This window comes from Oncorhynchus kisutch, linkage group LG16, assembly GCF_002021735.2.
Source record: "Oncorhynchus kisutch isolate 150728-3 linkage group LG16, Okis_V2, whole genome shotgun sequence".
In the NCBI taxonomy this organism is placed as follows: domain Eukaryota; kingdom Metazoa; phylum Chordata; class Actinopteri; order Salmoniformes; family Salmonidae; genus Oncorhynchus; species Oncorhynchus kisutch.
This window is the reverse complement of record NC_034189.2, coordinates 48,239,356-48,252,070: the sequence shown is the minus strand read 5'-3', so window position 1 is coordinate 48,252,070 and position 12,715 is coordinate 48,239,356. Positions and strand designations below refer to the sequence as shown.

Genomic DNA, 12,715 nt, shown 5'->3' with positions numbered 1-12,715 from the left:
AGTTCTATTAGCTATGTTGACTATGACGTTAGATAAAATGGTGACAACTATGTAGGCTGTGCGTAGTGGTTATGATATGAAGCTTTGGCTCTGAAAGTTTTTTTGGGATGGTCACAGACAGCTGATGTGTTGTGCACTAAAGTCCACAAGCGAAGGGAACAGGTGAGAGAAGGAATTACAACAAGAAAAGTGATCATGCTGTTTGTATGTGGATGCTATGAAAGTGAACTGTGTTTGCGTGTGATTAGGGGTGTATTCATTCCGCCAATTCTGTTGAAAAACGTTTCCCAAAACGGAAGCAAATGGAATGAAATGGGGATAAACATATCCAAATTTGTCCAATAGAAACTATTGTTTGCAACTGTTGGACTAATGATTACGCCCTAGATCAGCTAGATGTAGGCAAGAGCGTGCAAGGAGGTTATGAATGTGTCACTGTCTGTCACCTTGATTACAAAAAATTATCATCCTGACCTGTCGTAAACTTTTCATAGGCTAGGTTGTAACAACCTCATGATGGGTACAGGGAAATTAGAGTATCATGTAGTAGCTTAAACCTATCAATGTTACATTGAACTGGGTGAATGGAATATGAATGACAGTCATCCAATATGCTTTAATAGAAATAAGGTCATGCTCATAAAATAATGAATCGACCTCCCTCATCTTAAACGACATCGACCACCACTGATTGACGTCAATGGGAAATGAATGCAGAAATGTGACTGGCATACAAAGACTGTAACGAAGTGGAAATATTGGCACCGTCTAATGCCATCCAATAACATGGTGCCAATCTTTCCTGTTTGTTTAGGACGGGTGCCTGCAGAATTCTCTCTTTAGCGAGTTCTACCCAGTAGACGGCGTGTGGAAAACAATCTTTAAAACTCAACTTCAGACGGCTTCAGAGATATAAGAACATCTGACAAACTTTTGGTTTTGGGCTGAACTATACCTTTAAATAGCTTTTCATTCCCTGACAGCATGACACAGCAATCCAAGTCCCTGAGGTGCACATCAATGAGGCTAAAATTAAGACTTATATTTTTCCAGTTTAACAGACTTTGTAGTCCAAGGCAGGGTGAATGTTTTAGGTCCAAATATTCAGGCAAATATGCCCTCTATAATAGTATAGCTCAGCTGGGGCTTGGATTAACACGGACTCCCATGATCCTTTCCTACGCATATTCAGCAACACCCTGAGCAAATAAGGATATAACCATTTAACAATTACCACTGAACACAATAGTGATTTCCTGTCACAGCTTGCCTTGTGCAATACAAGTGACTACAGTGAAAAGGAGATGAACGTCTCATCATGTAGGTCCTGCATCCTGGCACATAAAACATACAGACCAGCCTCATCCAGTAATGCATTACTTCAGAGTTGACCAATAGGCGGATGTTTAAGTCAGTGCTTATTAGTGCAACGATGAGAAACTCCAAGCATTACAAGGTTATGTACTGTATGTTATTACACTCTGGTGGGTGGCTGAACGGACCCTTTAACACTGTAAACATACAACCCTGGGTAACACACACACAGTACAGTACACAGAGGTGCACGGTGAACACACTTTCACCACTGTCTCAAAACAGTGAGAGTAAGAGCTAGCTACGCATGACACACACATGCACACACACACACACTCACTATGCAGGCGCTGACAGCTCTGTGAGAACTGGTAGAAGCTCTTCACTTCCTCCAGAGAGATGTGGACACATCCTCCTCCTCCTCCGTGTCCGCTGGACTGCAAACGCACCTCCATCTCATCCCTCTCTCCCATCTTCTCCTCTTTTTCCTTCATATTCTCATCACTCTCTCCCATCCTCATCACCACCTGTCACAGAGATATGAACCAGTGCAGCTGTCATCCCTCTCTTCACACCTCTATATTATGATGTCCCTCCCTCCCGCTCTCTCTCCCTCTCTCTCCCACCTTCCAAACAGCTGCAATAAAAATGAGTAGCTCTCAACGCTTTGTCGGTCTTTCTTTCCACTTCGCCTTGTGTGTCCTTTGTGGGGGTTTTTTCTTCTTAGAGCTACGCCTCCACACACACACACACACACACACACACACACACACACACACGGTTTCACTTCTGCCATTGAGCTGGATTTACCTGACTGCCTTACTCCGCTACAGTGCAACAGAAACAGACCTCTCCACCCTAACCACACAACAAGACTCCTGTAAGGTTCCAGTCACATTGTAGCCATCTCTCTTACTCAGCTACTCACAATAAATAGTATTCTGATAGGGAGGCTGAAACAATACACAGTACCAGCACCTACAGGAAACCAACCCACACTAGCGCTTTTACAAGAACCCCTGTCCCAACCAACAGAGCCACCTGAATCATAGAACACAAACACAACGAATCAGAGTCTTCCAACGTGACGTTAACACTTGAACATTACTAACCTGAAACAAACCAAAAGGGAATATTTCACTGCTACTCACAGAACCACTGACCTCAGACCACTGACCTGAATGCTCCTACATCTCTGTCTCAGACCAGCAGCAGAACCACTGACCTGAATGCTCCTACAGCTCTGTCTCAGACCAGCAGCAGAACCACTGACCTGAATGCTCCTACAGCTCTGTCTCAGACCAGCAGCAGAACCACTGACCTGAATGCTCCTACAGCTCTGTCTCAGACCAGCAGAACCACTGACCTGAATGCTCCTACAGCTCTGTATCAGACCAGCAGCAGATCCACTGACCTGAGTGCTCCTACATCTCGGTCGCAGACCAGCAGCAGAACCACTGACCTGAATGCTCCTACAGCTCTGTCTCAGACCACCAGCAGAACCACTGACCTGAATGCTCCTACAGCTCTGTCTCAGACCAGCAGCAGAACAACTGACCTGAGTGCTCCTACAGCTCTGTCTCAGACCAGCAGCAGAACGACTGACCTGAGTGCTCCTACAGCTCTGTCTCAGACAGACCAGCAGCAGAACCACTGACCTCGGTCACTGACCTGAATGCTCCTACAGCTGTCTCAGACCAGCAGCAGAACCACTGACCTGAGTGCTCCTACAGCTCTGTCTCAGACCAGCAGCAGAACCACTGACCTAAGTGCTCCTACAGCTGTCGCAGACCAGCAGCAGATCCACTGACCTGAGTGCTCCTACGGCTCTGTCGCAGACCAGCAGCAGATCTACTGACCTGAGTGCTCCTACAGCTCTGTCGCAGACCAGCAGCAGATCCACTGACCTGAGTGCTCCTACAGCTTTGTCTCAGACCAGCAGCAGAACCACTGACCTCGGGCAATTGACCTGAGTGCTCCTACAGCTCTGTCTCAGACCAACAGCAGAACCACTGACCCTGGGCCATTGACCTGAGTGCTCCTGCAGCTCTGTCTCAGACCAGCAGCAGAACCACTGACCTCGAGTGCTCCTGCACTCAGGTCAATGGAAATACTCTCAGCATGTTGACCTCTACAACTGTTTCAGCTCTTCACAGGGTGCTTCCAGAGAGGTTATCCATTAAATCAAATCACATTTTATTGGTCACATACGTGTGATTAGCAGATGTTATTGCAGGTGTAGCGAAATGCTTGTGCTTTTAGCTCTGACAGTGCAGTAATATCTAACTGGTAATACACACAAATCTAAGTAGGAATGAATTAAGACTATATACATATGGACGAGCGATGTCAGAGTGGAACGGATACAGAGCGGATACAGTAGAATAGCATAGGGGAAAAAACTGGATATACACTACCATTCAGACATTGTTCATGTTGTAAATGACTATTGTAGCTGGAAACGGCTGATTTTTTATGGAATATCTACATAGGCATAGAGGCCCATTATCAGCAACCATCACTCCTGTGTTCCAATGGCACGTTGTGTTAGCTGTTTCCTTTAGTCCACGATCATCTCCTTTGTTTTGTTGACGTTGAGTGAAAGGTTGTTTTCCTGACACCACACTCCCGAGTGCCCTCACCTCCTCCCTATAGGCTGTCTCGTCGTTGTTGGTAATCAAGCCTACTACTGTTGTGTCTTCTGCAAACTTCATGATTGAGTTGGAGGCGTGCTTGGCCACGCAGTCAGAGAGTACAGGAGGGGGCTGAGCACGCACCCTGGTCCCCACAAGGGGCCCCAGTGTTGAGGATCAGTGGAGTGGGAGGTGATATTTCCTACCTTCACCACCTGGGGGAGGCCCGTCAGGAAGTCCAGGACACAGTTGCACAGAGCAGGGTTCAGACCCAGGGCCTCAAGCTTAATGATGAGCTTGGAGGGTACTATGGTGTTGAATGCTGAGCTATAGTTAATGAACAGCATTCTTACATAGGTATTCCTCTTGTCCAGATGGGATCGGGCAGTATGCAGTGTGACGGTGATTGCATCGTCTGTGGATCTATTGTGGCGGTAAGCAAATTGAAGTGGGTCTAGGCTGGCAGGTAAGGTAAAGGTGATATGATCCTTGACTAGTCTCTCAAAGCACTTCATGATGACAGAGGTGAGTGCTACGGGTGATAGTCATTAAGTTCAGTTACCTCTGCCTTCTTGGGTACAGGAACAATGGTGGCCATCTTGAAGCATGTGGGGACAGTAGACTGGGATAGGGAGAGATTGAATATGCCCGTAAACACACCAGCCAGGTGGTCTGAGCATGCTCTGAGGACGCGGCCGGGGATGCCATCTGGACCGGCAGCCTTGCGAGGGTTAACATGTTTAAATGTTTTACGTCATCCACGGAGAAGGAGCCCACAGTCCTTGGTAGCGGGCCGCGTCAGTGGCACTGTGTTCTCCTCAAAGCATGAAAAGATGGTGTTTAGCCTGTCCGGAAGCAATACGTCGGTCTCGGCAATGTGGCTGGTTTTCCTTTTGTAGTCCCTGCCACATACGTCTTGTGTCTGTGTGACTCCACTTTCTCTATACTGACGTTTAGCTTGTTTGATTGCCCTGCTAAGTGAATAACTACACTATTTATATTCTGCTATATTAACAGTCGCCTTGTCATGGTTAAATGTGGTGGTTTGCACTTTAAGTTTCGCGCGAATGCTACCATCTATCCACGGTTTCTGGTTAGGGTAGATTTTAATAGCCACAGTGGGTACTACATCTCCTATACACTTCCTTATGAATTCAGTCACCGTATCCGTGTATGCGGCTAGATAATTTTCGCAAGCTTCCTGGAACATATCCCAGTCCACGTGATCAAAACAATCCTGAAGCGTGGATTCCGATTGGTCAGACAAGCGTTGAATAGTACGAAGCACGGGAACTTCCTGTTTGAGTTTCTGCCTATAGGACGGGAATAGCAAGAATGGCGGGGGAGGGCCTTGTAAGAATCCCGGAAATTTGAATAGCAATGGTTGAGAATCTTAGTAATGCTAGTAAGACAGTCAATATGTTGGTAGAATTTCGGCAGCCTAGTCCTCAGATTTGCTTTCTTAAAATTCCCAGCTACAATAAATGCAGCCTCAGGATAAGTGGTTTCCAGTTTGCATAAAGTCCAGGGAAGTTCTTTGAGGGCCGTCGAGGTTTCAGCTTGAGGTGTGATGTAAACGGCCGTGGCGATGACGGAGGAGAATTCTCTTTGGAGATAATATGGTCGGCATTTAATTGTGAGGCATTCTAGGTCGGGTGAACAAAATGACTTGAGTTCCTGTATGTTCCTAGAATTACACCATGAGTCGTGAATGATGAAACACCCCCCTTCTGCTTGCCGGAGAGATATTTATTCCTGTCTGCGCGATGTACTGAGAATCTTGCTGGCTTTACTGACTCTGACAGAGTATCCCGAGAGAGCCATGTTTCTGTGAAACAAAGTACACTGCTCAAAAAAATAAAGGGAACACTTAAACAACACAATGTAACTCCAAGTCAATCACACTTCTGTGAAATCAAACTGTCCACTTAGGAAGCAACACTGATTGACAATAAATTTCACATGCTGTTGTGCAAATTGAATAGACAACAGGTGGAAATTATAGGCAATTAGCAAGACACCCCCAATAAAGGAGTGGTTCTGCAGGTGGGGACCACAGACCACTTCTCAGTTCCTATGCTTCCTGGCTGATGTTTTGGTCACTTTTGAATGCTGGCGGTGCTTTCACTCTAGTGGTAGCATGAGACGGAGTCTACAACCCACACAAGTGGCTCAGGTAGTGCAGCTCATCCAGGATGGCACATCAATGCAAGCTGTGGCAAGGAGGTTTGCTGTGTCTGTCAGCGTAGTGTCCAGAGCATGGATGCGCTACCAGGAGACAGGCCAGTACATCAGGAGATGTGGAGGAGCCCGTAGGAGGGCAACAACCCAGCAGCAGGACCGCTACCTCCGCCTTTGTGCAAGGAGGAGCAGGAGGAGCACTGCCAGAGCCCTGCAAAATGACCTCCAGCAGGCCACAAATGTGCATGTGTCTGCTCAAACGGTCAGAAACAGACTCCATGAGGGTGGTATGAGGGCCCGACATCCACAGGTGGGGGATGTGCTTACAGACCAACACCGTGCAGGACGTTTGGCATTTGCTAGAGAACACCAAGATGGGCAAATTCGCTACTGGCGCCCTGTGCTCTTCACAGATGAAAGCAGGTTCACACTGAGCACGTGACAGAGTCTGGAGACAACGTGGAGAACGTTCTGCTGCCTGTAACATCCTCCAGCATGACCGGTTTAGCGGTGGGTCAGTCATGGTGTGTGGTGGCATTTCTTTGGGGGGCCGCACAGCCCTCCATGTGCTCGCCAGAGGTAGCCTGACTGCCATTAGGTACCGAGATGAGATCCTCAGACACCTTGTGAGACTATATGCTGGTGCGGTTGGCCCTGGGTTCCTCCTAATGCAAGACAATGCTAGACCTCATGTGGCTGGAGTGTCAGCAGTTCCTGCAAGAGGAAGGCATTGATGCTATGGACTGGCCCGCCCGTTCCCCAGACCTGAATCCAATTGAGCACATCTGGGACATCATGTCTCGCTCCATCCACCAACGCCACATTGCACCACAGATTGTCCAGGAGTTGGCGGATGCTTTAGTCCAGGTCTGGGAGGAGATCCCTCAGGAGACCATCCGCCACCTCATCAGGAGCATGCCCAGGCGTTGTAGGGAGGTCATACAGGCACGTGGAGGCCACACACACTACTGAGCCTCATTTTGACTTGTTTTAAGGACATTATATCAAAGTTGGATCAGCTTGTAGTGTGGTTTTCCACTTTAATTTTGAGTGTGACTCCAAATCCAGACCTCCATGGGTTGATAAATTTGATTTCCATTGATACTTTGTGAGATTTTGTTGTCAGCACATTCAACTATGTAAAGAAAAAAGTATTTAATAAGAATATTTCATTCATTCAGATCTAGGATGTGTTATTTTAGTGTTCTCTTTATTTTTTTGAGCAGTGTATGTTACAGGCCCCAATGTCTATCTGGAAAAAATCTTTGCTCTAAGCTCATCAACTTTGTATCCAAAGACTGAACAATAGCGAGTAATATACTCGGAAGCGCGTTGGGTGGTGTCCACTCTTCCTGAGTCGAAACAGCAGGCCGCCTCGAATGCCTCTCCTCCGCCGGGGATGTTTTGAGTCGGCCTCCGGAATAAGTTAAATTGCTCTGGGGAGAGTGAACAAAGGATCTGCAAACATACCCTCGTAAAACTGACTATCCTACCGATCCTCGATTTCGGTGGTGTCATTTACAAAATAGCCTCCAACACGCTACTCAGCAAACTGGATGCAGTCTATCACAGTGCCATCCGTTTTGTCACCAAAGCCCTATATACCACCCACCACTGCGACCTGTATGCTCTAGTTGGCTGGCCCTTGCTACCTATTCGTCGCCAGACCCACTGGCTCCAGGTCATCGATAAGTCTATGCTAGGTAAAGCTCCACCTTATCTCAGCTCACTGGTCACGATAAACAAAACAAAAAACAGTAGCACGCGCTCCAGCAGGTATATCTCACTGGTCATCCCCAAAGCCAACACCTCCTTTGGCCACCTTTCCTTCCAGTTCTCTGCTGCCAATGACTGGAACTAATTGCAAAAATTGCTGAAGCTGGAGACTTATATTTCCCTCACCAACTTTAAACATCAGCTATCTGAGCAGCTAATCGATCGCTGCAGCTGTACATAGCCCATCTGTAAAAAGCCCATCCAATCTACCTACCTAATCCCCATATTGTTTTTAATTTACTTTTTTGCACACCAGTATTTCTACTTGCACATCATCATCTGCATATCTATCACTCCAGAGTTAATTTGCTAAATTGTAATTACTTGCTACTATGGCCTATTTATTGTCTCCTCATGCCATTTGCACACACTGTATATAGACTTTCTTTTTTTCTATTGTGTTATTGACTGTACGCTTGTTTATTCCATGTGTAACTCTGTGTTGTTGTTTGTGTCGCACTGCTTTGGTAAACGAGAATTTGTTCTCAACTAGCCTACCTGGTTAAATAAAAATAAAATCTCAGTCGGTGCCATCTTCATCAGCTAGATATCAGGATCAAGTGAGGCAATGAACTCTCGAGGGCAAGTACTGCACTTCATTAAACCACCCGTAGCTGCAGGGAGATTCCTGTAGGAGCCATTTCATACTGACGGTAGCTTTCTGTAAACACAGGCCGACAACAGCGTTTCACACACACACAGAGTCCGCAAAAGAACACCCCACAGAAGCACACCCAGGGTCCGATGCACACACGCACACACACACAGACTCCTAACCTGTGTCCCGGCAGTCCCAGTAGGTGCTCTTGCGTCTGTAGCTATAGCTGAGGTTGTCTGTAGCTCTGTGGGCCAGGACAATGACAGACAGGCTGTGTAGGACCTGACCCAGTCTGGACAACAGATGTGATGAAGCCTCCTGCAGCTGTCCCTGACGCACAAACTCCGCCAGAGACATGACAGAGTGTGTGAGGGAGAGAGTGTGTGTGTATAAAGCTTCGTGCGTGAGTGTTCCGGAGTCCCCAAGTCGAGCCAGGTCGCACTAAGCTACACTCAGTGTGTGTGTGTGTTCCAGTCTCTCCAAATCAAGTCTAAATGAGTCAAACCAAGCCGCACTGTGCCAACCAGTGCCTCTGATCCCTCCACTCCTCAGCCAGTCTGTCTGTGACTGTGTGACTGGGGAACACATCTTAGTGGTGGTGGTACGTCCGGTGGACAGCAGAGAGGAAGAGAGGGGTGGGACCCGGGACAGGGGATGGAGGGAACACAGCGCTGGCTGCTGTTTAAGACCACCAATCCCCTTCTGCTGCACTAATTATACCAACAGCCAGCCAAGTGTAATCTGTGCATGCTCAGGGACCACGTACGCACGCACGCACAGACAGTTTACGATGTGAGCACACTGAACAATGCCATTGTCCACTTCCTCCACAGCAGCACCAAACCAAGGCTGTGACAATAAAGGACGCATTAGTTCCAGATTCAGAGACTTCTCAATATCGAGACTCTCTCTTTCCTCAGTCAACTCTATTGCCTTGGCCTACCACATCTGATAGCATGATCTGCAGCCAGACATACAGTGGGTATCCCTCCACACAAGATAGGTATTCTCCAACCCCCTCTTATCACATAGAAAGAAACTGCGATTTACAGAGCCAATCACCCAGTACAATATCCCTGGGTAGTCAATGGATCTCTGATGCCTATCTTTCAGAAGCAGGCTCTCTGTGCGACTCTCTCGGTCTGTCTGGAGAAACACTTCATTATCACACAACAGAGCCAACACTCTAGAGACAGACAGAGGGAATGGCAGCTACTGTACACCCGAGTCCGTACGGGAGTTGCAGCGATGGGACACGACTGTAACTACCAACTGAATACCATGAAATTGGGAATCATTTTTTGGGTAAAAATATATTTTAAATGTCTCGTGGGCTGGATTAAGAAAACACTTAGACAAGACCAGAAAGCGTTACAGCCTGAATTCATAAACGGCTCTTTTAGAAGATGGAGCCCCTCTAATTACACTGCTACTGTAAACTAGGTCAACATCACGCAGTAAGGACAAATAATACAATGACTTTAGGCCATTTCTACTCTCTATGCTAATTAGAAGCCATGGGTCATTGATTGTGATGCACAGAATCCCTCTCTGCAGCCCTGCGACAAAGTGGGAAAACATTCATTTGCAACCAGTCACAAATCAAGGAGATTAGAATTCTCCTGAACACAGTTTTTACAGTTAAGAACCAAGGAGATTAGAATTCTCCTGAACACAGTTTTTACAGTTAAGAACCAAGGAGATTAGAATTCTCCTGAACACTGTTTTTACAGTTAAGAACCAAGGAGATTATAATTCTCCTGAACACAGTTTTTACAGTTAAGAACCAAGGAGATTAGAATTCTCCTGAACACTGTTTTTACAGTTAAGAACCAAGGAGATTAGAATTCTCCTGAACACAGTTTTTACAGTTAAGAACCAAGGAGATTAGAATTCTCCCGAACACAGTTTTTACAGTTAAGAACCAAGGAGATTAGAATTCTCCCGAACACAGTTTTTACAGTTAAGAACCAAGGAGATTAGAATTCTCCCGAACACAGTTTTTACAGTTAAGAACCAAGGAGATTAGAATTCTCCCGAACACAGTTTTTACAGTTAAGAACCAAGGAGATTAGAATTCTCCCGAACACAGTTTTTACAGTTAAGAATCAAGGAGATTAGAATTCTCCTGAACACAGTTCTTACAGTTAAGAACCAAGGAGATTAGAATTCTCCTGAACACAGTTCTTACAGTTAAGAACCAAGGAGATTAGAATTCTCCTGAACACAGTTCTTACAGTTAAGAATCAAGGAGATTAGAATTCTCCTGAACACAGTTCTTACAGTTAAGAACCAAGGAGATTAGAATTCTCCTGAACACAGTTCTTACAGTTAAGAACCAAGGAGATTAGAATTCTCCTGAACACAGTTCTTACAGTTAAGAATCAAGGAGATTAGAATCCATCTGAACACAGTTCTTACAGTTAAGAACCAAGGAGATTAGAATTCTCCTGAACACAGTTCTTACAGTTAAGAATCAAGGAGATTAGAATCCATCTGAACACAGTTCTTACAGTTAAGAACCAAGGAGATTAGAATTCTCCTGAACACAGTTCTTACAGTTAAGAATCAAGGAGATTAGAATCCATCTGAACACAGTTCTTACAGTTAAGAACCAAGGAGATTAGAATTCTCCTGAACACAGTTCTTACAGTTAAGAATCAAGGAGATTAGAATCCATCTGAACACAGTTCTTACAGTTAAGAACCAAGGAGATTAGAATTCTCCTGAACACAGTTCTTACAGTTAAGAATCAAGGAGATTAGAATCCATCTGAACACAGTTCTTACAGTTAAGAACCAAGGAGATTAGAATTCTCCTGAACACAGTTCTTACAGTTAAGAATCAAGGAGATTAGAATCCATCTGAACACAGTTTTTACAGTTAAGAACCAAGGAGATTAGAATTCTCCTGAACACAGTTCTTACAGTTAAGAATCAAGGAGATTAGAATTCTCCTGAACACAGTTCTTACAGTTAAGAACCAAGGAGATTAGAATTCTCCTGAACACAGTTTTTACAGTTAAGAACCAAGGAGATTAGAATCCATCTGAACACAGTTCTTACAGTTAAGAATCAAGTCATTATGAGTTGCAAATGGAACTTAAGATATGGAGATTGATCTCTAATACTGTACGTGAAAAAGGGACTATTACTTAATTGATAATCATTCCTGCTTCGCTAGGCAGCTGTGTGTGATGGTGAAGGCACGAGGCTGAACCCCTCTCATGTATTAACCATGAGTTTTATGTGGTCACTCGCACCTAGTTCACGATGCATCACTGTCCTACACTTTATCATCTATCAGATGATCACGCCTGCAGGTTCATCACAGGGTCAGTAAGGGACCTTCCAGAAATTAAAGACACAGATCCATTCCCTCCGTGACTTTGATACGCAACAGACACACAGGCACCAGAACACAGACAACAAACAGGGATACTAATGAAACAAAGTGAGTTAGTGTCAAGAACAAGAACGCCATTCATCTCAATGGGGGGGAAATAGTGTCATGGGTCTTGTGACGTGTCCAAATAAAGCCAGGTTGCAGTGAGACATGCATTGACATTGCGACACCTCTCCTACCAAATATATCGCCACTTAAATAAAGCTGCTCCGTGACTGTCTATTCTACTCCAACACACAGCAAAATGCATGAGAGCTCACTACGTGTCATATCGTGGATAGAAAAGTGAATCCACGGTTTCACAGATCAACATGAGCGATCAATCAATGAATCGGTACTAAACGGCATTATCTCGCATTTATTGAGCTACACTGCCACCACGTGGTTAAATACTCAAACTCATTCTACCTCAAATATCTTAAGACTGCTCTTGTTGGAAGTGTCTAGCTAGTACAAGTGTAGCTACTACTACTGTATACTCCAGTTATCTGTAATATTGTTTGTTTTCTAACCATGACAGTTGTCTAAACATGATTTACTTACTAGATTCAAACAAGCGGGAATTGACATTGACAAGTCTGTGCGTCAAGTTTGACCTACCTAGAAAACATTACCTGAAGTCTGCCCCGTTTATGTCGACTACTTTCCAAGTTTCTGAAATCACTTCGATGTTAACTATTTAAGTAAACTTACCTGCTATATCGTGGATTTCCACTGTATAACTTCACATGCGTTCTGCTGCGTTCTCGAACTCCAGCACAATGGCCAAGTCACATGCCCCCTTCAAACTAATTAGGCCTCAACTCAG

At 45.3% G+C, this 12,715-nt stretch overlaps 1 protein-coding gene across 10 annotated transcripts in view; it reads right to left on the bottom strand.

Annotated features, from left to right (window-relative positions):
- LOC109887014 (guanine nucleotide exchange factor DBS) overlaps nt 1–12,702 on the bottom strand; it is a 68,131-nt gene extending 55,429 nt beyond the window's left edge. For 2 of the 10 annotated variants that reach the window (XM_031792713.1, XM_031792716.1), the window contains exon 1: nt 1,655–1,921. In XM_031792713.1, coding sequence (XP_031648573.1) covers nt 1,655–1,835 — 181 coding nt within the window. In that variant the 5' untranslated portion in view covers nt 1,836–1,921. Of the gene's footprint in view, nt 1–1,654; nt 1,922–8,681; nt 9,042–12,600 lie in introns of those variants that run through there. The other 8 variants (XM_031792711.1, XM_031792714.1, XM_031792715.1 and 5 more) reach the window with 6 other exon arrangements.
- Nucleotides 12,703–12,715: the final 13 nt, after the last annotated feature.